Consider the following 25,917-nt stretch of genomic DNA (forward strand, 5'->3'; position numbering starts at 1 on the left):
CCATAAGTTCAAACCCCAAACCAAAACCAAAACTCCTTAAATAAATGTTCCCTACCCCTCCATTGTCCTAAAATGCTTTCAGCTGCTAAATGCCTTATTGTCATTTTGACTTACTTGGAGGAAGATTTTTCTGTTATTGGAAATTTTACCTCCCTTCTAAAAAAAATTTGAATGTCACTGTTTTTTCCTTGGCTTTCTTAAGACACAGGTTTGTGCCTTCTACTTTTTTTTTTTTTTTTTTTGCCAGCCCTGGGCTTGAGCTCAGGGCCTGAGCACTGTCCTTGGACTTTCTCAAGGCTAGAGCTCTACCACTTGAGCCTCAGCACCACTTCTGGCTTTTTTCTATGTATGTGGTACTGAGGAATCGAACCAGGGTCTTCATGCATGCGAGGCAAGCACTCTACCACTAGGCCAAACTCCCAGCCCCCTGCCTTCCACTTTTTTACTGTGATAGTTTGTGTGGGACCCAAGACTTTTATAAGTTAAAAAATATATATATTTGAAATTGTTACATCCTTTTTAGATCCTTTATTTAAGTTCTTGCACAAATATTCCTGAAATCTTCACTCTGAAACTATATGGGACCAAGAGTGGGAAGAGCTATCCACAATTAAATAGCACAAAAAAATATTTGTAGCTCAGAACAAAGGACAGACTACTACATTAGAATACATATGTGAACCCAGATGCTGGTGGCTCATGCATAGCTACTCAGGAGGCTGAGATCTAAGGATCACAGTTCAAAGCCAGCCTGGTCAAGAAAGCCTGAGAGACTCTTACCTCCAGTTAACCACCAGAAAATTGGGAGTGGCTATGTAGAGCTCAAGGTGGTAGAGCACTAGCCTTGAGCAAAAAGAGCTCAGGGACAATGCGCAGGCCCTGAATTCAAGCTCCACAACAGACAAAACACCAAAAGCAAAACAGTACATATGTGAATGAGTAACTTTTACATTCAGAGAAATTAATGGAAAAAAATCATATAGGCATATGTTTCCATTTTGTTATAAAAAAAAAAGCTCATGTCAAACTAAGGACCTAATATGAAAGTTCAGTAAGATTACTGGGGTGGGAGGGGTGGAGGGGTGGGAATGTGGCCTAGTGGTAGAGTGCTTGACAAGCATACATGAAAACCTGGGTTTGATGCCTCAGTACCACATACACAGAAAAGGCCTGAAGTGGCTCAAGTGGTACAGTGTTAGCAAAAAGAAGCTCAGGGACAGTGTCCAGGCCCCAAGGGGGAAAAAAAAAAGGTTACTGGGACTCAGCTGGGTGTGGTAGAAGATATCTGTAATCATAGCATCCTGGGGGCTGAAGCACGAGTATTTCAGGTTCAAGGTCAGCCTGGGCTATATTGAGCTTGAAGTCAGTGGGCTAGACACTGACACTTTTTCTTAAAAAACAAAAAAAGGTGGAGTATGGTTTTAGTAGCCTGCCTGGTCAAGCACAAACGCCTCAAAGTTCAAACACCAGCAATGCAAAAACAACAAAGTCAGATTTTACGGTTATGTCTTTAGATACAAACTCTTCCCCCCCACCCCCCAGTCCCAGTCCTGGGCTTGAGCTCAGGGCCTAAACACTGTCTTTGGGCTTTCCTCAAGGCTTGTGTTCTCCCTGAGCCACCATACCACTTTTGGATTTTTCTATGTATGTGGTACCAAGGAATCGAATCCAGGTCTTTGTGCATGCTAGGCAGGCACTCTACCACTAGGCCAACCTCCCCACCCTAGATATGAACTTTTCAGTGGACAAACTACTAATAATAGAAGATTATGTTTTGTTGCTAAAAAGTTACACATCATTTGTGATAGTGGCATTACCAGTCCCTGGAAAGTTTCTGTTACACTGTTATATCGATTTTTTTTTTTTTGGAGGGGGGGTCAGTCCTGGGACTTGAACTCTGGGCCTGGGCGTTGTATCTGAGTTTTTAGATCAAGACCACTGTCCTACCAACGCCACTTCAGGTTTTCTGGCAGTTAATTAGAGACAAGTCTCAGGGACTTTTTGCCTGGGCTGGCTTTGAACCAAGATCCTCAGATTTCAGCCTCCTGAGTAGTTAGGATTACAGGCATGAGCCACTGCGCCTGGATATGTTATACTGATTTCTCTTTTTTCCTTTCTTTCTTTCTTCCTTGCTTTCTTTTGCCAGTCCTGGAACTTGAAGTAAGGGCCTAAGCACTGTCCTTGAGCTTTCTCAAAGCTAGTGCTCTACCACTTGAGCCACAGTACCACTTCTGGCTTTTTCTATGTATGTGTTAAGGAAGAATCAAACCCAGGGCTTTGAGCATGCTAGGCAAAGCACTCTACCACTAAGCCACATTCCCAGTCCTGTTATACTGATTTATAGTATTTCCTTTCTCTTAAAAAGGCATGAAGATAATATGCATAATAACAAAAGCCTAAAGTCAGGAAATGTGGCTCACACCTGTAATCTTAGCCACTTAGGGGCAGAAAAATGAAGGATTTCAAAGCCAGTCCCAGGGAAAAGTCTACAAGACTTCATCTGTAATTAACCAACAAAAACCTTGGGCCAGCAAGCTTAGCTCAAATGGATAACCAGCCATAAGCAAGAAAGTACCAGACCCTTAGTTCAAGCCCTAACTACCAGGCACCACGAAACACACACATACAAGATACTATTGTCTGCTGGGTCTGTGGACAGATTTTAGAAAAATTCAGGTATAAATGAATTATTATAGATAATATAACTTCCCATATGACATTTCCCCCCACACACCTTATTCCTTTTTTGAAACAAGTCTTGCTATAACTCAGGATGGTCTAGAACTTGCTATGTAGCCAGGCTTGCTTTGACCTCATAATCCTCCAGCCTTGGCCTATAGATCATAGTCATGCACCACCATGCCAGGTTGTCTGTTCTTTAATGTAGAGAAAGTACTACTATTTTTGCTATATGAGAACATTTTTGCTATATCCATAGCAGGCAGAAGACTAAATTCTGGAATAGGGCTTAATAGGACTGAGGGTTCATATACCCCTGGAGAAATGAAAAGATACACCTTACCTCATAAATATAGAATTCCTCAGGCACAATCACAGTCAGAAGATGTTTAACCAAGTACAGCCAAAAAAAAAAAAAAGTCAGGCAATGTCTTAAACAAGTGATGAGGGGTTCCTTAGATAAAGTCTAATGGTCCCCACCAACATATGTACTTTATTAGTTTTTAGTCATGTGACTTATTAAGACAGACAGAAAACCAAGGTTAAGCCCAAAAGATCTTTTCCAGTATGTACTGTTGATCCCACTTTAAAAGTTTCCCAGGGCTGTAGAAGGCTGCCAGACTGAACACTAGCTAGCATTTTGGAGAAGCAAAAGATTAGAGGTGTGTTATGAATCAGTTAAAATGTAGGTAAGCTTCTCAAAGAGTTCACCAAATCCAATGCCAGAGAAGCTCCTGGGCTTACGCCTGTGGACATCTTTGGTAGGTTGCTGAACACACTGTAGGGCAGGGAGAAGGTGATGGGATGAGGAATGTGTGTGTTAACTATTCCTGAGTCCATACTGCATTTCTAATCTACAGGATGCTTAACTGAATTCTGTCTAGACAATAATGGACAATCTCAGTATTTGTCTAAGGTACTACTTACCTATTACTTTGTCAGAATCATGTGACTAGGTTACCTCAGTCATATAATGAAAATCAAAACCACATTTACCTGGAGAGAAAAAACTTTTAAGCTTCATTTACCCTACACCTAAAATGGAAAAGTCCAGAAGTAAAGGCACTTTAAAACAATATAGAAAGCCTTTCTGTTGGTAGGACCTTACATACTCAGAATTAGTAGGGCTTTCAAGGAGCTTTTCATTAGATTACTTCTTTAGGCCCAATTAGCCAGGAATGCTAATACCTACTTTGAAAGTACCTGAGTACTAAGGTCCTGAGTACAAAGATCAGTGGAACAGGGGACGGATGGGTGGCGTAAATATACATATGAAAGGGAAGATTGTCGTGCAGATCCTCACTGGTTCTATAGCTGGAAATTCTAAATACTTTCCAGAATAGGCTGAGATTTCATTTAATGGTACTAGAAGGAAAACTTTTTTCCAAAAGGTAATATATCTTCGTTGGAAATGCAGCTTAGGGGTAGAGTGCTTGCCTAGAATGCATGAAGCCCTGGTTTTGATTCCTTGGTACTAAGTACACAGAAAAGCTGGAAGTGGTGCTGTGGCTTAAGTGGTGAGTGCTAGTCTTGAGCACAGAGGCTCAGGTACAGAGCCCAGGCCCTGAGTTCAAGACCCAGGGCTGTCAAAAAAAAAAAATTGTGTATCTTTAAATGCAACTTTCCAAAAAAATTAGTGAACTTTTCATTTTAAAACCAAGAATGTAATGGCCACAAGATGGCAGCAGAGGCAAGAATATAAGATAGTACATATAATAGAATTTTCCCAAGGTGTAAGCTATGTTATAGAGTTCAAAACTATCATTAAGCCAAGCGAGGTATCTTACAACTATAATCCTAGCTTCTCAGAAGGCTGAGATCTGAGAATCATGGTTCAAAGCCAGCCTGGACAAGAAAGTCTGTGAGACTCTTTTCTCCAATTAACCACCAGAAAACCGTAAGTGGCGTTGTGGCTCAAAAAGTAGTAGAATGCTAGCCTTGAGAGGAAGAGCTCAGGGACAGTGCCCACCACCCTCCAAAATTCAGAACTAAAAGACAGTCTAATGGGGCACCAGTGGCTCATGCCTATAATCGTAGCTACTCAGGAGGCTGAGATGTGAGGATCAGGGTTTGAAGGCATCCAGGGCAAAAAGCCTGTGAGACTCTTATCTCCAATAAATTACTCAGAAAAAGCCAGAAGTGAAGCTGTGGCCTAAGTAGCAGAAGAAGTTTTGTGGCTCAATGTGATAGAACAGCAGCTTTGAGCTGAAGAGCTCAGGGATAGCACCCAGGCCCAGAGTTCAAGCCCCACAAACGGCAGAAAGAGGGGGGGAGGGAGAGGGAGGAGAGAAGGAGAAAGGGGGAAAGGGAAGAGGAGGGAGGGAGAGAGAGGGGAAAGGGGGAAGGAGGGAGAGAGAGGAGAGGGAGAGAGACAGACAGACGAGGGAGGGAGGGAAAGAAGATCAGGGACAGTATCAGGACTGGCAAAAAAAAAAAATCCTTAGGATTTAAGGATTAAAAAGCTTCTATTACCTTTTAAGATCAAAGGATCTTAGGCACCCAAATATAAACTCCTGATTTGATAAGTTGCTCATATTTTGCTGTACTATGTGCGTAAAGGATAATCTATGACTGACAAACTGTAATCAGGGAACATACATAAACTTTAAAAAAGCACTTTCTTGTGCCATTCTTTTTTTTGGGGTTGGTCATGGAGTTTGGTCTCTGGGCCTAGGTGATGTCCCTGAGTTCTTCAGCTCAAGGCTACTGCCCTATCCCTTGAGCCACAGCACCACTTCTGGTTTTACAGTAGTTAACTGGAGGTAAGAGTCTCATGGACTTTAATGCCTGGGCTCGCTTTAAACTATGATCCTCAGATTTCAACCTCCTGAGTAGCTATGATTATAGGCTCGAGTTACTGCACTGGGCTCTGTGCCATTCTTTATACATCTTCGATATACTCTATTAAACTGTGCCAAGTATAGCAGTGAATGCCTGCAAACCCAGCGATTGGGAGGCTAAGGCAGGAGGATGCAAGTTTGAGGCCAGTCTGGAGTACACAGCAAGATCCTGATTCAAGAAAACCAAAGATGATGGATACTGGTGGCTGATACTTGTAATCCTAGCTACTCAGGAGACTGAGATCCAAGGATCATGGTTTGAAGCCAGCTTATCTTCAATAAACTACCAAAAAGTTGGAAGTGATGTGCTTGGTACAGCATTATCCTTGAGCAAAAGCAGCTCAGGGACAGCACCTGAGTTCAAGCCCCAAAATTGGCACTTAAAAACAAAACAAAACAAAAAATGGCAAGGAGGATGGGCTAGTGTAGACTGCTTGCCTAGCTCGTATGAGTGGAATCCTTGGGTGTGACTACTCAGTATGACAGTCATAGAAAAAGCTATAAGTGGTGCTATGGCTCAAGTGGTAGAGCTGTAGCCTTGAGAAGCCCAAGGGCAGTGCTCAGGCCAAAAAAACTCCAAAAAACAAAACTCTAAAAACAAAGACAATGGTTAAGAAAGAGGGTTCACTGGTAAAGAGGGCCTGCCTACCAAATGTGAAGGCCCAAGTTCAAAACCCAGCACCACACAGCAAAAAAAACAAAAAACAAAAACAAAAACCCAAAGACAAAATACAGGTGTAACCAATGAATGGGAGTTAAAGACTGAGTTTGATTTCTTAATTCCCTGACATTGTCAAGCAGAAAAGCAGAACCCTCTTGTTGCTTCTTAAAGGAGTTAAGTATTATCCCACATGTTTTTGGCAGTAATGGCAAGGGGGCAAGCATTCTACCACTTGAACCATTCTTCTAGCCCCTTCTAACCAGCACTTTTCAGACTACCTTAAGGAGTTTTGGAGGTGACACCACCATAGTAACTAAATTTTAGCTTTTGTTCAGGTAAAGTTCTACCTTCATGTTTTAAAAGGACAGTAGGACTCTTGAGTTAAACAGAGAGCCAAGAACTGTCCCACACTCTTGTTACTTGTCATATCCCAAATGAGCTGTATTACTTACACAATGTGATGAATCCTTCTCGATTCTGGTACATTAGAGGTCTGAGTCTCTGAGGTTTGAGGCTGGGTGGCAGCTGGTGGCTCTGCCTCTTCAGCTTCACACTTCTTTGGGCTCCCCTGTTAGAAGACAGGAAAAGCAAATATAACAAAGGAGTTACATCTGCTTGGTTCACTTTCCTCAAATTGGATCTGGAAAAGGGCGAGGCAGGACATATATAGTACTGGGTTCACAAAGCCCTTTGTTATTTCATTCTTGGGATGTGAACTGAAATATGGCTTAAAGGTGACTTTCTATGCCAACAATCATTTTTAGATTTTGGGAAGTAGGGGGTAAGCTCTACCACTTATCTAGACACCCAGCCCTGAAAATTCTGGAAAGCAGTAAGAAAGGGTCCCTTTTAGATAGAAATAAAAGAAGAGTTCTGAGGAATGAGAGCCCTGCTGCTTAGTCTCATGTTCACATGCACTCACCCCTCTACATTTCTCTTGAGCCTTATCCAAACTAATGTTTCCATTTTATAGTTCATACAGATGTACTAGGTATGGTGGCACAACTCTGTAACCCTGTGTTTTAAGGGACAGTCTCAAAAACAAACAAAAACAAAACAAATGCGAGCTATCAGTCTCAATACTCTATACCCAACTAGGGAGAGGTTACAACAACCTACCTGCTCAGGCTGTAACCTCTGGGTCATATGCTTTTCAGCTGGTTCAGGCTGGCTCAGACGCCTTATTACGATAGAGGATGAGGAGGTGGAAGTCCTCTCCTTTGGTTGAAGAATCTGTGGCTGTGGCACAGGTGGAGCTGCAACCTCTTGAACAGAAGAGGGATCTTTGGTTTCAGTGTAGCTGGTGCTGCTGTCCCTGGAGACTCCAGGGCTCAGAGACTGAAGAAACAGAACACAAAGAAAATTATTTGATATATACTGGATAGGTGGGAAGTGGTGGTGTGGCTCAAGTGGTAGAGCGATAGCCTTGAGCTAAAGAGCTCAGGAACAGCACCCAGGCCCAGAGTTCTAGCCCCACGACCAACAAACAGACAAATAAACAAAAAAAGGGGGCCAGGAGTTTGGTCTAGTGGTAGAGTGCTGGCCTAGCATACAGGAAGACCTGGGTTCGATTCCTCAGTACCACATACATGGAAAAAAGCTGGAAATGATAGAGGCTCAAGTGGTAGAGCTCTAGCCTTGACAAAGTCCAAGGACAGTGTTCAGGCCCTGAGCTAAAGCCCAAGACTGGTGGCAAAAAAAAAAAAAAAAAAGGAAAGAAAAACAGACAGACTGGATAGGTGTACACATATATGTATACATGTACAGTATATATAAAGTGCATATATTTGTGTTTGTATCTGAGTAGATAATACATATTTACTAAGTCACTGAGTTTTCTAATCCATGCTGACCTAATTTATACTCTGCATGTTTCCAATTTTGTATTTATCCTTACATAAGTCAGTGATCTTCCTGACTGCTTATTCAACAAATTAATTAAGCTATAGCTATGTGCTGGGTACTAAGATGCATAAATATGTATCTAGTCCCTTGTGAAATTTCTAGTTAGGAGATGAGATAAAGTAACGGAATCAACATTCTTTGAAATCAAAGGAACTCAGAATGAAAAAAGACCTGTTAGTGATCAATGAATTAACACAAGGGAAAAATAACCACTGAAGTGGAAGCTCAAAAAAGGCTTAATTATGACAGGTTACTCTGAGGGTGGAAAACATCGAAGATAAGACCGAACATGCAGATTCTCTGCTTACTTTTCTGCTGCTGCTTGATGCTGAACGGGACCGGGACCGGGACCTGGACTCTGATGTTGACCTTGAGCCTGTCTTAAGTCTACCACGAGGGTTGGCCTGAACTCGTGTCTGGGATACATCTCTCTCCTTGGATCTTGGAGATGAGTGAGACTGAGAGCCTGAACTGTCAGGAGATCGAGATCTCGATCTAGAACTAGAGGATGAAGAGGAGGATGACCGGCTAGAGGAGGATTCGGCTGACTGTTTCAATCTGTGGCTTGGGAAAAGAGTATGAGAAGCCCTTATGCTCTCCTTCTGTTCCAAAGACTGCTGCTGCAGAGACTCCACATTACTCTCTTTGGGCGGTGCTAATTCCTCCACTGTTAGAGGGAGTGGCTGAGCAGATTTTTCTGACTCAGTTTCAAGAATCTTCGGGGCTGAGTATTCAGCCGGTATGGTTTTCTGAACTAGAGGCAAGACACTATCATCTGACACTTTCTCTGCTGGAGATTCTACTTTGGTGTCTGTAGGACTTGACAAAGGAGACGGGCCCCCCACCAACTGGACAGCATGCTGAGATACCATCAGCTCTCTGCTCTCAGGATCTGTATTAGGAGGAGATAACTGAATGAGAACAGGGGGTGCTGGACCTTCCATGGGTTCAGTATCTTCCCCACTCTGGAGTTGTACATGAGGTGGTGGAGAAGATGCTTCCTTGGTAAGTAAAGGTGGAGGAGTCTCCTCTTCACTGGCTGTTTGCTCTGGCTGCAGCACAAGAGGGCCCTTCTCTAGATCTTCAGTCAGCTGAGGAGGGGAAGGAGACTGAGTTTTCTCTTCTAAGCCCTGTGAAGATTTTATTTCTCTTTTATCCACATCAAGGGGAGGAACCATTTGCATTTCTTTCTCTTGCTGCTGTCTGGCCAGATGACTTCTTCGAGCTTCTTCCTGAGATCTTGTAACTCGTCCTCCTCTTTCCAAACTCTCCTGCTGCTCTTGAGATCTTATGTTAGGGTTCTCATCTATCATCTCCTCTGGTTTTTCTCTGGGCATCTCTTTCCCTCCTTCTTCAAACTGTTTCAAGGTCGATGCCTCCCTGGATTTTTGTCCCTCCTCGTCTTCCTCCTCCTCTTCATCATCATCTTCCTCCTCCTCTTCTTCTTCCTCCTCTCGTTTCAAATTTCTATCTGCTCTGATCCTCAGATTTCTAGAAGGTGTTTCTTGATCCTCTTCTTCTTCAGCAGCCTGGCTGCACTCAGACAGTTTAGCTGCTCTTGCCTGGGGTGGGGGGAAGAAAGATACGATGGTTCCAATATATTTGCTCATAATCGACATAGAAAAAGTATCTCATATGGTAACCTCTAGGAAGGAAAAATTCAATGATACTTTCAGCAACACAAAAACAGGTGGGACAGCAGAAAAAGATCACCACAACTACCACAAACTCTTTAGAATCATAGAGACCAAAAGAATACAATAATCAAGCCCCTTCTAGTTTATTTTCCCATCTTTAAATTCAAATACATATATATACACACACATATATATGTATGTATATAAATGTATACATACATATATATGTATATAAATGTATACATACATATATATGTATATGTTTATCTATATTGGGTTGGTACCAGTGGCTCACACTTATAGCTAGGACCACTTAGGAGGCTGAAATCGGAAGATTGTGGTTCCAAGCCAGCCCAGGCAGGGAAGTTCATAAGATTATCACTAATTACACGCACACACACACACACACTTGCACATGCACGGGCGCATGCATGAATGCACCTGAGCTATGGCTCAGGTGGTAGAGCTCAGGGACAGCACCCAGGTCCTGTCAAGCCCCAGGACTAGCATGCAATAAAAAAATATACACATAAATAAAATTGAATAGAACAACTTGAAAGCAAAGAAGAAAAAATTAGTAATATTTAACATGATTAATTGTACCATACTGGCATTTATATTATTACTATTTTATTTTTTTCAGTTCTGGGGCTTGAACTCAAGGCCTGAGCACTGTCCTTGGGCTTTCAAGGATAGAGCTCTTCATAAATGCTAAGTGAGCACTCTACCACTAGGCTACGCTCCCAGCCTCTGCATACTGGCATATTTTTGTGTGTGTGTGGTATTGTTCTGAACTCAGGACCTGTGCTTACAGGCCCTCTTAACCATTTAAGCCATGCTCCACAACCCTTTTGTTTTCGTTCGTTTTAATAGCTAAATAGGCCTTATCATGTCTAATAATCCTATCTAAAATATAAGGCAGTTAACTTTTACCTGAAAGTTTTGAGTATGTATGTATCATGGGTTTTTTGTATGTTTTGTTTTATTTTTTGGTCAGTCCTGAGCTTTCTCAAAGCGAGCACTCTTCCCTTCAGCCACAGCACCACTTCTGGCTTTTTCTGTGTATGTGGTACCCAGGGCTTTGTGCATGCTAGGCAAGCACTCAACCACCTGGCCCCAACATGTATTGTGTTTGAGCTCAGGACATCAAACTCTTGTTTCCCTTTTTCACTCATTTTACTGTTTGAGTCACATCTCCTCTTCAGGCTTTCTGTTGGTTATTTAGAGGTAAGTCTAAATTTGTCTGCTTGGGTTGGCAGATTTCAGCCTCTTAAGTGAGAGAACTTCAAACACGACATAAAAAATATGATCTGATGCCTGTAATCCTAGCTACTCGGGAGGCTGACATCTGAGTATCACGGTTCAAAGCCAGCCAGGCACTAAAGACTTTGAGACTCTTATCTCCAATTTACCACCAGAAAACCGGAAGTGGCACTGTGGCTCAAGGGGTAGTGTGGTAGCCTTGAGCTGAAGAGCTCAGAGACTGTACCAAGGCCCTGAGTGCAAGCCCCAAAACCAACAAAAAAGAAAGAAAGAAGAAATATGACATAGAATAGAAAGAAGATGAGCACATGGAAATGCAGAATTACAACCAAAATAGTTTAAGAAAGGAAGGTAATACAAGGTAATACTAAAAGCACAGCTCAAAAAGGTGAGCTTTAGGAGGCATGAGTTACCTGTCTGACTCTGGATGATCGTCTTTCTCCTTTTCTTGGTTTCTCATCATCAGATTCACCTTTCTCTTCAGAAAAAGAGGAGCTGTTTCCTATCAAGTGAAAGAAAATCAAGTCATGCTCATGACAGAAAAACTCCTCATAGCTTCTAAAATCCAACTATTCATAGCACATGGCTGTTCAGTACAGACTTTTTTCTTTGCCAGTGGTGGGGCTGGATCTCAGGGCTTGGATGCTGTCCCTGAGCTTTTTCTGCTCAAGGCTTTAATGCTCTACCACAGATAGCCACGGGCACATGGCTATTTCCATTTTTTTTCCACGGCCAGTCGTGGGCTTGAGCTCGGAACCTGGGTGCTGTTCCTGAGCGTTTTTTGCTCAAGGATAGCTAGCACTCGACCACTTGAGCCACAGCTTCTCTTTCAGCCTTATCTGGTTGTTAACTGAAGATAAGTCTCAACAGCTTTCCTGCTACTACTGGCTTCAAACTGTTTTTCTGTTGTTGTTTTGTTTTTTTAATTTTATTTTGGGGCTGGGAGCATAGCCTAGTGGTAGAGTGCTCACCTAGCATGCACAAAGCCCCTGGGTTCCATTCCTCAGTACCACAAGTGGTACAATGCTAGCTTTGAGCAAAAAGAATCTCAGCAAAGTACCCAGGTCCGGAGTTCAAGCCTCAGGACTGGCCAAAAAAGTTTCTATGAACTATATTTTCCTCAGATCTCAGCCTCCTGAATAATTAGAATTACAGGTGTGAGCTACCAGTACCTGGCTTACTTGCCAGTTGTTTCTTTTCTTTTTCTTTTTTTTTTTTGCCAGTCCTGGGCTTGGGCTCAGGGCTTGAGCACTGTCCTTGGACTTTCTCAAGGCTAGAGCTCTACCACTTGAGCCTCCGGCTTTTTGCTATGTATGTGGTACCGAGGAATCGAACCTGGGTCTTCATGCATGCTAGGCAAGCACTCTACCACTAGGCTAAACTCCCGGCCCCTTCTTTTCTTTTTTTTTTTTTGGTCAGTCCTGGGGCTTGAACTCAGGGCCTGGACACTGTCCTTGGACACTTTTTGCTCAAAGCTAGAGCTCTACCATTTGAGCCACAGCACCACTTTTTCTATGTATGTTGTACCGAGGAAATGAACCTGGGTCTTTGTGCATGCTAGGTGAGCACTATACCACTAGATGACACTCCTGGCCTGGGTTTTTTTGTTTGTTTGTTTGTTTTGCCAGTTTTTAACACGGCACAAAAGGCTTAACTAATGTACAAACTCATGTTTTACATTAACAGTATTTAAACCAGTGTAACTAAAGCTCTAATAAAAGATCTTCTCTTATTTCTGTTTTTTTTTAGTGTATTTTTTTTTTTTTGTCTTTTCTTTTTTGGCACTGGGGATCGAACCTAGGATGTTGCACTTGCTAGGCAAGCGTTTTGCCACTGAGCTACATCCCAGCCCTTGATCTCCTCTTATTTCTGTATTTTAAGAATCTCTATAGTGCAGGTGCTGATGGCTCACACCAGTAATTCTAGCTACTCAGGAGGCTGAGACCTGAGGATCATGGTTCAAAGGCAGCCTGGGCATGAAAGTCTTTGAAACTCTTATATCTCCAATTAACCACCAGAAAACCGCAAGTGGCACTAGTGTTCAAGCAGTAAAGCCCTAGCCTACTAGAGTTCAGGGACAACACCCAGGTTGAGTTCAAGCCTCATGACCAAATCTCTATAATGAATATGCCCTTTGCTTCTGAAACCAACAAAAACAAAACAAGAAAAACTATACAAAGTTTGAAAAAGTTTTTTCCATAATTACTTAAGATTTCTGAAGATATACCACTTATATCTGGGTAATATAGTAGTATGTACAAGATCTATGATTGTAATATATTGTAATAGTCCAGACACTTACCAATATCTAAACATATATTTAAGACATTAATACAGTAGCTATAATAAATTATTTCAAAACTCAGTGCCCTAGAAAAGGTCAAATTATAAAATAAAACCAAAATAAGATTGTTTTATCATCTATGAATTCTAGGCAAAGGTCCCTTGAAAATAATAGAGGGAGAAGCCAATTTCTTAGTTCCAACACAAACCATGCTGGGCTTAGAGGTACATGATTATAATCCCAGCATTTGACAAAGTGTTGAGCTATAACTACAGCCTCAATCTCAGCACTTGGGAAGGGGAAACAGGAAGAAAAAAGAAAAAGGATGGAGAATTAACTCAGTGGTAGAGATTTGCCTACCATGTACAAGACATCTCTAGCACTCTATGTATCCATAAATAAGTAAGAAAAAAAGTTACAGAATATGGCACCGTGGCTCAAGTGGTAGAGTGTTAGCCTTGAACTGAAGAGCTCAGGGACAGGACCCAGGCCCAGAGTTCAAGCCTCATGACTGACCAAAAAAAAAAAAAAAAAAAAAGTTTTAGAAAAAAGCAGGGAGGGGCCGGGAGTTTGTCCTAGTGGTTAAAGTGTTTGCCTAGCATGCATGAAGACCCGGGTTCGATTCCTCGGTACCACATACATAGTAAAAAGCCAGAAGTGGTGCTGAGGCTCAAGTGGTAGAGCTCTAGCCTTGAGAAAGTCCAAGGACAGTGCTCAGGCCCTGAGCTCAAGCCCAGGACTGGCCAAAAAAAAAAAAAAAAAAAAGCAGGGAAAGACTGGGTGCAGTGGTTGATGCCTACAATCCCAGCTACTCAGGAGGCTGAGATCTGAGGATCTCAGTTCAAAGCCAGCCCTGGCACAAAAGTCTGTGAGACTCTTACCTCCAATTAACCACTAGAAAAGAGGTAGTGGGGCTGTGGCTCAAGAATAGGGCAACAGCCTTGGGCTGAAGAGGTCAGGGCCAGTGCCCAGAGTTCAAGCCTCACAACAGGACAAAAAGAAAAGAAAAAAAAGAAAAAAGCTGGGAGCTGGTGGCTCATTCAGGAGGTGGAGATCTGCCAGCCTAGGAAGACAAATTGCAGAGACTTATCTCTAATTAACCAACAAAGAGATAGGGGAGGGGAAAAAAAAGTGGCAGTGGCTGAGATCTGAGGCTTGTGATTTAAAACCAGCCTGGACAGGAAAGCCCAGAAGATTCTTATCTCCAATTAACTACCCCAAGAGCCAGAAGCAGAGCTGTAGCTCAAGCAGCAGAGTGCCATTTTTGAGCAAAAAAAAAGCACAGTTCAAGCCCTGCTACAGGTGCAAAAAAAGAAAAGAAAAAAATTATGGACAAGGTTAGTGAGCCTTAGTATGTCAAATAACATCAATTTTTTTTGAGGACCAGGAGTGTGGTCTAGTGATAGAGCCTGGCAAGTATGTATGAAGCCCTGAGTTCGATTCCTCAGTGCCACATACAAAGAAAAAGGCAGAAGTGGTGCTGTGCCTCAAGTGGTAGAGCACTAGCCTTGAGAAAGCTCAAGGACAGTGAGTAGGCCCTGAGTTCAAGCCCCAAGGACAAATAAAAATAAAAAAAAAAATTGAGCTGCATCTTTGAAATTAGGTATATGCAAGTATAACAGTCTTATTCCACACCTATTGTAAACTGTGTGCTGTTCTATTATAGTGTTACTTTCATTAATTGTGTTCGCACTGGGGTTGAATTAAGAACCCAGGGGTCATTCCTTAGCTTTTTGGTAAATATTACCGTTTAAACAATTCCACTTTTTGGTGGTTAACAAGAGACAGACTTTTCTTTTGCCATTCTTGGGACTTGAACTCAGGGCCTGCGCACTGTCCTTGAGCTTTCTGAAGGCTAGTGCTCTACAACTAAAGTCACAGCACCACTTATAGCTTTTTCTGTGTATATGGTAAGCAAAGAATCGAACCCAGGGCTTACTGTATGCTAGGCAGGCAACTCTACTGCTCAGCCAAACTCCGAGCACAGAGAATGACTTTTCTACACAGGTTGGACTCAAACTTCAGTTTTCAGATATCATCCTCCTAAGTAGCTAGGACTGTACAGGTATGAGCCACCAGTGCTCAGCTATGATGTTTTACTTTATTTTTATGTGTGTCAGTCTAGGAGTTTAAATTCAGGGCCCTGGTATTCTCCCCTGAACTTTTTTTATTCAAGGCTATGACTTGATCCACATTGCTATTTCTGGCTTTCTGATGATTAGAGATAAAATTCTTATGGATTTTTCTTGCCTGGGCTGGCTTCAAATTTTGATCCTTTGATCTCAGCCTTCTAAGTGCTCAGTGAGGATTACAGGTGTGATCAACCGATACCCAGCTGTATAGTGTTATTTTTGATACAGTGAAACTTCAGTGATAGAATTCTGGATGATTATTCCTCTAAAAACACATAAGGAACAGGTCAAAGAGATTTGGAAAAATAGGCAGAGCTATTTAGAAAGCTTTAGTCATTACTGCTTTGCTAAAAAAGCAAAAAGGAAAGAAAACTGGAAGCCTGGCTCAAGTTGTATAGTGCCAAATGTGAGTGAAAGGAGAAAGAGTAATAGTATAAAATACAAAGGGGTGGCCAACCTCCCACTCCTTGGAAGGAGATGGACTAGTTTCAGGGATACGTGGCTTTTCATTACAAAAACATGGCCATGAAGGGGTATCAGGGCTCGAGAAGTAATATACCTACTATCTCATGAATGTAACTGTAACCCCTCTATACATCATCCCGACAATAAAATACAATTAAAAACAACAACAACAAAACATGGCCATAGAAGGATCTTACAACACATTTTATTAATCCATATAGGAACTAGGCACTTCAGCTAAGTGTAGAGCCAATACTAATAATGGGCTAATAAATGTATTTTATGAGTTGAAAGACAAACCTTGATCTCGAAGAGTCTAAAGCCAAACGCTCTCAGAAGAAAAGGTGGTAGTTAGATAATAAAGAACCTATAAAAATGAGGACTTCAGGGTGGTTGCTGGTGACTCATAACTGTAACACTAGCCAGCTACTCAGGAGCCTGAGATCTATAGTTCAAAGCCAGTCTAGGCAGACAAATCTGAGACTTATCGCCAGAAGTGGAGGTGTGGTAGTGCCAGCCTTGAGTGAAGAGAGTTGAGTACTTAGAGGGAAGCCCTATGTTCAAACCATACTAGTGGGAGAAAAAAAAAAAGCCATCAGGGCCATTCAAAAGAAAAAGTAGTGCTTTGCTTTGTTTTCCCCCTGAGATAGGAAATTGCTATATACTTCAGGCTGGCCTTGAATTCTCAATTTTCCTGCTTTAGTCTCCTGAGTGCTGTGCTAGAATTTGAGCGCTGTGCTAAGATTTGCACTACAGTAAACCTGCATTTATTACATGTAGTTTTGATTAAACAGTGTGTGCGTGTGCATGCGTGTGTGTATTAGCTATATGTATGTTTTATTAGGTACCTAAAAAATTTTTAAATGCAAATTTTATTTTCCCATATGTGCATTATACTGCTCAGTTGATTCGAGATGCTCTCAAATTTTGTATTGTTGTTAGCTGTGTTTTAGTATTGGTATGATTGGGCCAGGAGCATAGCCTAGTGGTAGTGCCCAGCATGCATGAAGCCCTAAGTCAGATTTCTTGATACCTCATACACAGAAAAAGCTGGAAGTGGTGCTGTGACTCAAGTGGCAGAGCACGAGCTTTGAGCAAAACGTGTCCAAGGCCAGTGCCCAGGCAGAGTTCAAGCCCCAAGACTGGCAAAAAAAATAAAATTAAATCTAAAAAAAATAATAATTAAATAAATAAATCAATCCTATGATCGATCTGTTGAGTGGTTTCGCTGACCTCCGTTTTGTGAGAATATACCTCTTAACAAGCAAATGAGTCAGGCTATAATCCTAGCTACTCAGGAGGGTGAAATCTGAGAATCTGGTTTGAAGCCAGCCCAGGCAGGAAAGCCATTGAGACTCTCACCTCCAATTAACCACCAGAAAACCAGAGTGGAGCGGTAGCTCAAAGTGGTAGGATGCTAGCCTTGAGCACAAAAGCTCAGGGACAGTACCCATCCTCTCCCTGCCCCCACCCCTAGTTAAAGTTCCATGACCATCACCCCTATAAGAATAAAAACCAAACAAAAAAACCTGTAAGAATAAAAACCAAACAAAAAAATGCCAGACTCAACTGATATGTCAACTGTGAGCAAAAGCAGCTAGCAAAAGGCCCTGAATTGCTCAAATAGAGTATTTTTCTATTGAGAATCAGTATATTCTTTGGCAGAAGTTGGGTGGTACTATGGGGGAAAAAATGAACCAAACAATGTAGTACTAAATTAAATGCACCCTGATCATTCACGTTTTTGCTCAACTGCAATCTTGAAATCATGTATCCATGGGTAACAAGGGTCTGTTCTATAGGAATGTGCCACTTCTCTAACTTCAAAAGTAGTTTTTCTTTCCCTGGTTCCCCTCAGTTTCTTTCATTTATTTATTTTTGGTGGTACTGGGGCTTAAAAGTTGGGGCCTCCCATTTGTGCCCAGCCTGAAAACCAGTTCATTCATCCCAGAAAAAAAGAAATACCTGGGGCAAGATCTGCAGGATACAAGTAAAGCAATTAGAAATCACAGCAAAGCCTATAGCCAAAGAATACCTATAGGTAGAATAAGCAGCAGCAATTAAGAAGCTTGACAGAAAGGAAAGAGGGTAGGGAAGAACAATCATGTATAATATGCACATATTTTTATCTTTTTAGCCAGTTATGGGGCTTTAACTCTGAGCCTGAGCACTGCCTCTGAGCTTCTTGTACTCAAGGCTAGTACTCTATACTTGAGCCACAGTACTACTTCCGGCTATTTCAGAGTAGTTTCACAGACCTTCCTGCCTGTGCTGGCTTTGAACTGCAATCCTTCAATCTCAGTTGCCTGGGTAACTAGGATTACAGGTATGAGTCATTGACACTCAGCTTTAATGTACCTTTCTTTTTCTTTTCTTTTTATCATGGGGATTGAACTCTGGGCCTGGTCACTGCCTCCGAGCTCTTCAGCTCAAGGCTACTTCCCTAACCCTTGAGCCACAGCGGCACTTCGGGTGTTCTGGTGGTTAATTGAAGATAAGAGTCTCTTGGACTTTGATGCCAGGGCTGGCTTTGAATAGCGATCCTCAGATCTCAGCCTGATCTCAGCTAGGATTACAGGTGTGAGCCACTGTGCCCAGTTTATGTATCTTTCTTAAGGAATCAGTGTTCTCCAAGGAAAAACAAACAAACAAAAAACTAGTAAGGGGCTGGGAGCATGGCTTAGGGGTAGAGTGCTCCCCTAGCATGCATGAAACCCTGGGTTTGATTCCTCAGTACTACATACACAGAAAAAAGCGAGAAGTGGTGCTGTGGATCAAGTTGGTAGAGTGCTAGTCTTGAGAAAGCCCAAGGACAGTGTTTAGGCCTATCTGACCTCAAGGCCAGTACTGGACAAAACAAAACAAAACAAAAACTAATGAAAAAGAACACAATAGTTAAAACATTTTTGTATTTTCCTTGCTCTTTTTGAAATGTATAAAAAGAATTTATACATACCATCATAATGTAGAAGGGATCCCAACAACTTCTGACTAAGGGATTGGATATTGACTCTCAACACCTTATAAAAATCTGAAAAGGAGCTAGGAGTTTGGCCTAGTGGTAAAGTGCTTGCTTAGCATGCATGAAGACCCAGGTTTGATTCCTCAGTACCACATACATAGAAAAAGCTGAAAATGGTGTTGTGCCTCAAGTGGTAGAGCTCTAGCCTTGAGAAAGCCCAAGGACAGCACTCAAGCCTGAGTTCAAGTCCCAGGACCGGCAAAAAAAAAAAAAAAAAAAAGACAAAAAAAATCTAAAGAAGCCAGGCATGTGATTCACACCTGTAATCCTAGCTACTTAGAAGGCTGAGATCTGAGGATCTTGGTTCAAAGCCAGCCCAGGCACTAAAGACCTTGAGACTCTTATCTCCAATTAATCACTAGAAAACCAGAAGTGGCACTGTGGCTCAGGGGCAGGGCGGCAGCCTGGAGCTGAAGAGCTCAGGAACAGTGCCCAGGCTCAGAGTTCGAGCCCTACGACCAAAAAAAAAGTCTGAAGAGATCTAAGTCAAGAGGAATGCTGAGCTCCAGTGGGTCGCACTTTTGTATTCCTAGCTTCTAAGGCTGAAATCTGAGGATGGAAATTTAAAACCAGAGGGTACACAAATGTAAGGGACTCTTCTAACTAACCAGCAAAAAAGCTACAAGTGAACTAAGTGCTGATCCCAGTTACTCAGTAAAGCTGAGATCTGAGGACAGCAGTTAAGTCAGTCTACTGCAGTAAAGTCCAAAGGACTCTTATAGCCAATTAACGAAGAAAAGAAAAAAGGGATCAATACCTAGCATGCATCAAGCTCTGGGTTTGATTCCTCAGTACCACATACACAGAAAAAGCCAGAAGTGGTGCTGTGGCTCAAGTGCCAGAGAGCCGCCAGCTTTGAGCAAAAAGTGTCCAAGGACAGTGCCCAGGCCTTGAGTTCAAGACCCATGATTTGCCAAAAATAAAAACAAACTTCAGGTACAGTGTCCAAGGCCCCAAGTTCAACCCCTAGGACATGGATAGATGGGTAGATGGATGGATGTAAGGACGGACGGACGGACGGACACACACATCCTTAAAACAAAAAACCAGCTGGGCGAGTAATCCTACTCAGGAGGCTGAGATCTGAGGATCAAGGTTCAAAACCAGCCTGGTACAAAAGGGCCTGAAACTAGAAAATGGCAAGTGGGGCTTGACTCAAGGGTAAGATAATAGCTTTGAGCTGAAGAGCTCAGGGACAATGCCCAGGCCGAGTTCAAGCCCCATGACCCATTAAAAAAACGTCATGACCTATAAGTCGAGGTGTGGCTAGAATGGAAGCCTTGAGTGTAAAATTTAACCTAGATGGGTGAGGTTTTTTTTTTTTTTTTTTTTGCCAGTCCTGGGCTTGAGCTCAGGGCCTGAGCACTGGCCTTGGACTTTCTCAAGGCTAGAGTTCTACCACTTGAGCCTCAGCACCACTTCTGGCTTTTTTCTATGTATGTGGTACCGAGGAATCGAACCCGGGTCTTCATGCATGCTAGGCAAGCACTTTAACCACTAGGCCAAACTCCCGGCCCCATGGGTGAGGTTTTGAGCTCAAGCCCTAGTACAAGCAGCACCCCCCCCCAAAAAAATTCAAGAGGGGAAAGAGGATTTTATAATCTTAGATTTTATTTATATATAGCGTAAAAGAGATTCTAATAAAATATAACTCAAAAACTGTTAGTCATTCTTTGTGTGTGTGTGTGTGTGTGTGTGTGTGTGTGCCTATACTGAGACACTCAGGCCCTGGACACTGTTCCTGAGCTTTTTTTTTCTTTTTCCACTTTATGGCTCAGCTCCATTTCTGGCCTTTTGGTGGCTAACTGGATAAGAATCAAAGGTCAGTGTGCTGGCTTCCAACCTTATCCTCAGAACTCAGCCTCCAGTGAGGCTAGGATTGCAAGAGTAAGCCACCAGTGCTGGACTTCACCAGGGCTGGGCTTTAGTTAGTCATTCTTAAATTATTCATCCATATTTTGTGTGTGTGTGTGTGTGTAGGACTTACATTCCCAGAAATTCTTGGATTATGGCACAGGAATCCCTACTTTTAAACATACCAAAAAACCAAACCAAAACAAAACAACCCCATGCCTCAAGTGTTATGAATAATAAGCAAAATATATTGCCATGGCCTTTCTTTTCTTCTTTGCCAGTCCTGGGGCCTGGATACTGTCCTTGGGCTTTCTCAAGGCTAATGCTCTACCACCTGAGCCACAGCACCAGTTTTTTCTGGTTTTTTTTTGCCAGTCCTGGGCCTTGAACTCAGGGCCTGAGTATTGTCCTGGGGCTTTCTCTAGGCTAGCACTCTACCACTTGACCCACAGCACTACTTCTGGCTTTTTCTATGAATGTGGCACCAAGGAATTGAACACAGACCTTCCAGTTTTTGCAGGGTTGGAGCAAGTCTACCTGAGCAATAGCACCACTTCCAGTTTTTGCATGGTTAAAGGCAAGAGTCTCAAAGTGACTGTTCTGCCCCGGCTGTCTTCAAAGTATGATCCTCAGATCTCAGCCTCCTGAGTAACTAGGATTACAGGTATTAGCCACAAATGTTTAGCTCCTTTCAAAAATCTTATTCACAAATAAAGCAGGACTGGGGATATAAAAAGAACAAACCAAAAACTATCCAGATATTCTGCATCTGAAACAATGTGACTTCTGGGTAAACATCAGGAATTAATGATTCTTAGAGCTCCAAAATACCACACTTACAAACTTGACAAATTTTGTACAGTATCTTTTTGTTTGTTTCTAGTGTTGGGGATCAAATCCAGAGCCTATGGGATGCTAGGGAGGCAGGCATACTATACTAAGCTGCACCTCCAGCCCTATAGTATACATTTATTTATTTAGTTGGTTGTGGGACTTGAACTCTGAGCCTGGACGCTCGCTTCCCTTAGCTCCTCAGTTCAAGGCTACTGCCCCCCCCCTTGAGCCACACCACCACCTCCAGTTTTCTAGAGATAAGAGTCTCATAGATTTTTTTTTTCTCAAGGCTAGAGCTCTACCACTTGAGCCTCAGCATCACTCTGGCTTTTTTTTTTTTTTTTTTTTTTGTATGTATGTGGTACCGAGGAATCGAACCTGGGCCTTTGTGCATGCTAGGCAAGCACTCTACTACTAGGCCAAACTCCCGGCCCCATAGAGTCTCATAGACTTTTGAACCTGGGCTGGCTTTGAATGGTGATCCTCAGATGTCTCCTAAGTAGCTAGGATTACAGGCATGAGCCACCAGCACCCAGCTTTTATACTGTATCTTAATTAATTTTTGTTTATTTTGCACAAGGCTAGCACTCTATATCATTTAAAGCTGCAGCTATAATTCTGATTTTCAGGTGCCTAATTGGAGATAAGGGTCTCAAGGATTTTCCTGCTTGTGCTGACTTCAAACTGAGATCCTCAGATCTCGGCCTCCTGAGTAGCGAACATTGGTGAGTCACCAATTCCCAGTCCTATCTTAGTTTTTTGTTTGTTTGTTTCTTTGCTTTTCCCCATTCTTGGAGCCTAGGAACTGTCCTTGAGCTTTCTCAAGGCTAGCTAGTGTTCTACCACTTGAGCCACAGCACTGCTTCCAGCTTTTTCTGTGTATGTTCGATATCAAGGAATGGAACCCAGGGCTTCATGCATGCAAGCATTCTACCACCAAGCCACACTTCTGGCTCTTAACTTAGCCTCTTAACTTAGCCTCTTGAATAGTGACAGTTTAAATAGAGAGTTTCAGGCATACATCATGCCTGCTGGTAAGATTCATATTGAAGCCAAGGTAAAAGTTTATAAAATACAAAATATATTAAAAAGCACTAAAAGCCTACTGTTACCCTGTACTCTAAAATTTGCAACATTTGTGTCTTCTAATTTATTTCTTTTCTCTCTTTTCTTTGTGTATGTTTTCCTGCATCAATTAAATACACAAATAGAATACTACTAATGAATAAAATACTAAAGAGACTGGTTGCCATAGCTCTAAATATTCCACACACACACACACACACTTTTTTTTTTTTTTTTTGGTGCTGGTCCTGGGTCAATTCAGGGGCAGGGTTCTGTCTTGGGGCTCTCCCCCCCCACCCCCCACCAAAGCCAGTGCTCTACCGTATCTGGCTCACTGATGGTTAATTGGAGATAAAGACTTTTCTGCCTGTTCTGGCTTTGAATCATGACCCTTAGATCTAAGAAGGTAGGATTACAGGTGTGTGAGCCACCTGTATCTGGCTCAATGTTCACTTTTCAAACCTATGTCTCCTCATTTTCACTTCAAGTTCCATCTAGATTTTTTTTTTTTTTTTTTGCCATTCCTGGGGCTTGAACTCATAGCCTGAGCGCTGTCCTTGAGCTTCCTCAAGGCTATAGCTCTACCACTTGAGCCACAGTAACACTTACAGCCTTTTTCTATGTATGTGGTACCAGGGAATCAAATCCAGGACTTCATGCTTGCCAGGCTAGCACTCTACCCCTAAGCCACACTCCCGGCCTCCCTTGTTAAGTTCTTAGTATAATTTTTAAGTCTGAGTATGGTGGTTCATGCTATAATCCCAGTTACTCTAAGAGGCAGAGATCAGGAGAGCTTCAGCTCAAGGACAGCGTAGACAAAGAGTTAGTGAGATTCCCCCTCAATAAATAAGATAGGCATAGTGGTGCACACTTGTAATCCCAGGTGGGCAGGAGGCAAAGAAAGGACCACCACAGTCCAGACCAGTCCCACAATTCTATTTAAAAGCCTGGGGTATACTCAAATGGTAGGGTACCTGTTTAGCAAGAATAAGGCCCTGAGTTCAACCACCAAAACTGAAGAATTTTCAATAGTTTCCTCATTATCTAGAAAAAAAAAAGCTCATACTTACAGACTTTTTTTTTTGGCCACTCCTGGGCTTGAGCTCAGGGCCTGAGCACTGTCCTTGGACTTTCTCAAGGCTAAAGCTCTACCACTTGAGCCTCAGCACCACTTCCGGCTTTTTTTTCTAAGTATGTGGTACAGAGGAATCTAACCCTGGTCTTTGTGCATGTTAGGCAAGCACTCTACCACTAGGCCAAACTCCCGGCCCCACTTGCAGACTTTTAAGCCCTCTGTAATATTATCACTGTAATAGTCTATTCTTGGATATAAGAATTTTACTGTGGTTCTAGCAATTTGCCTTTCCTTCAAAAATATTTTATGTGGCTTAGTGGTAGAGTGCTTGCCTAGCATGCATGATGCCCTGGGTTTGATGCCCTATTATCACATAAACAGAAAAACTCAGAAGTGGTGCTGTGGTTCAAGTGGTAGAGTGCTAGCCTTGAGCACAGAGAGGCTCAGAGACAGTGCCCGGTCTTGAGTTCAAGCCCTAAGACTGGAAAAATAAATAAAAATATCCTATCTATTCCTATGTATATGCCTTTGTTCCTTTCTAAAAATATTGGCTTGAATACTCTCTGTCAATTTAAATCCTATCTATTTTTAAGGCTCATCCCAAATCCTATTCCACTGCCATCAGGCATTTTCTGGTCTTTACTCTTCTGATTTCTATACTGGCTGGCAGCACTTGGGAGAAGAAGGAGGACCTCAATTCAAAGCCATCTAGGCTACATACCAAGACTGGGCCTCTAAAAATAACAAATCTATGTATGGCACATGTGCCTGTGTTATGTTGCATATTACCTTCTACTGTTAGTTTTGTGTTGAATCATTCTCTCTCTCCCCGATATACTTGTTTTGTTTTGTTTTGTGCCAGTCCTGAGGCTTGAACTCGGGGCCTGGGCAATGTCCTTGAGTTTTCTCAAGGCTAGCACTATACCACTTGAGCCATAGCACCATTTCTGGCTTTTTCTGTGTATGTGGTACTGGGGAATCGAACCCAGGACTTCATGCATGCTAGGCACTTTACCACATTCCCAGCCCTCCAATATACTTTACCAATGTGCTAAATTCCAATATACTCTAGGCAAGAGATAAGTATTCAATCAATAGTTTGTTGACTTTTATGAAAATTACTGACTATTCATTAATAGTAGTCATTTTTTTCACTGGGTGCTGGTAGCTCACACCTATAATCCTAGCTATTCAGGAGGCTGAGATCTGAGGATCATGGTTTGAAGCTAGTCCAGGAAGAAAAGTCAATGAAACTCTTCAATTTACCATCAAATATCTATGTCTCAAGTGGTAGAATGTCAGCCTTGAGCCAAGAAAAAGCTAAGGGACAGTGCCTAAGCTTTGGTTCAAGCCCCAGTTTCAATGCACACATGTGCACATGTACGTGTACACACAAATACACGCGTGTGCGCACACACACACATACATACACACCCACACCCGTGCACGCACGCACAGATATACACACACACACAACAGAACTTTCTCCTCCATTTTGAATTTCTAATCAGGAAAATGAGCACCAACAGTAAAGCAGATCAACTGAGTGTCTCACTATATTTACATTTAGGCAAAAAGAAAGGGGGGAGGGGTTCATGAAGAAACTTAATCCCAAAGTGTCAACAGTACTACATTAAAAAGTTCCCAGGGCTAGAAACATAGTTCTAATGTTAGAATGTTTGCCTAGCATGTGTGAGACCTTAGTAAAAACCCCAGTACTACCACTAGAAGTCTCCTTTAGGGACTAAGACTAGAATCAAGAAAAACAGACAGAGTAAATCAGAACCATACAATTACATTAAAAGGTCCCTCTATTTTTTTTTTTTAACTTTTAGGAAATTTCTCTCCCACCATTAAATATCCCCCCCAAAATTCGATTTTAATATCGGAATTAATCAAATGTTTAGAATTATTCTAATATTTTCAAAGTGTTACTACAGAGGGATCCCTACCACTAATGATTACTAATGATTCAAAATAGTTATTGGTTTTACACATCTACATATTGTTCATGTCTCCTATACATGTTCTCCTGAAAAGGTACACTGGCATAGACAGTTCCCAAAAAGACTGTATTTACAATTGATACTATGTATGTGATATATATGTATTTATATACATATAATACACACATACTCACTATGTATATGCTATGCCTAATAACTATAATGTGAAAAAAATGAACTCTGCCTTAACCAATC

At 42.0% G+C, this 25,917-nt stretch overlaps 1 protein-coding gene across 7 annotated transcripts in view; it reads right to left on the minus strand.

Moving 5' to 3' along the window:
• The window catches only part of Acin1 (apoptotic chromatin condensation inducer 1), a 50,163-nt gene that overhangs the window by 17,926 nt on the left and 6,320 nt on the right, over window positions 1-25,917 (minus strand). For all 7 annotated transcript variants that reach the window (XM_090345242.1, XM_090345241.1, XM_090345239.1 and 4 more), the window contains 4 exons: window positions 11,399-11,487; window positions 8,394-9,647; window positions 7,300-7,518; window positions 6,633-6,748 (listed from right to left, as the gene is read on the minus strand). In XM_090345242.1, the coding sequence (XP_090201368.1) occupies window positions 6,633-6,748; window positions 7,300-7,518; window positions 8,394-9,647; window positions 11,399-11,487 (1,678 nt within the window). The remainder of the gene's footprint in view (window positions 1-6,632; window positions 6,749-7,299; window positions 7,519-8,393; window positions 9,648-11,398; window positions 11,488-25,917) is intronic.

This window comes from Megascapheus bottae, chromosome 14 (assembly GCF_031878675.1).
Source record: "Megascapheus bottae isolate mThoBot1 chromosome 14, mThoBot2.hap1, whole genome shotgun sequence".
Lineage (NCBI taxonomy): Eukaryota > Metazoa > Chordata > Mammalia > Rodentia > Geomyidae > Megascapheus > Megascapheus bottae.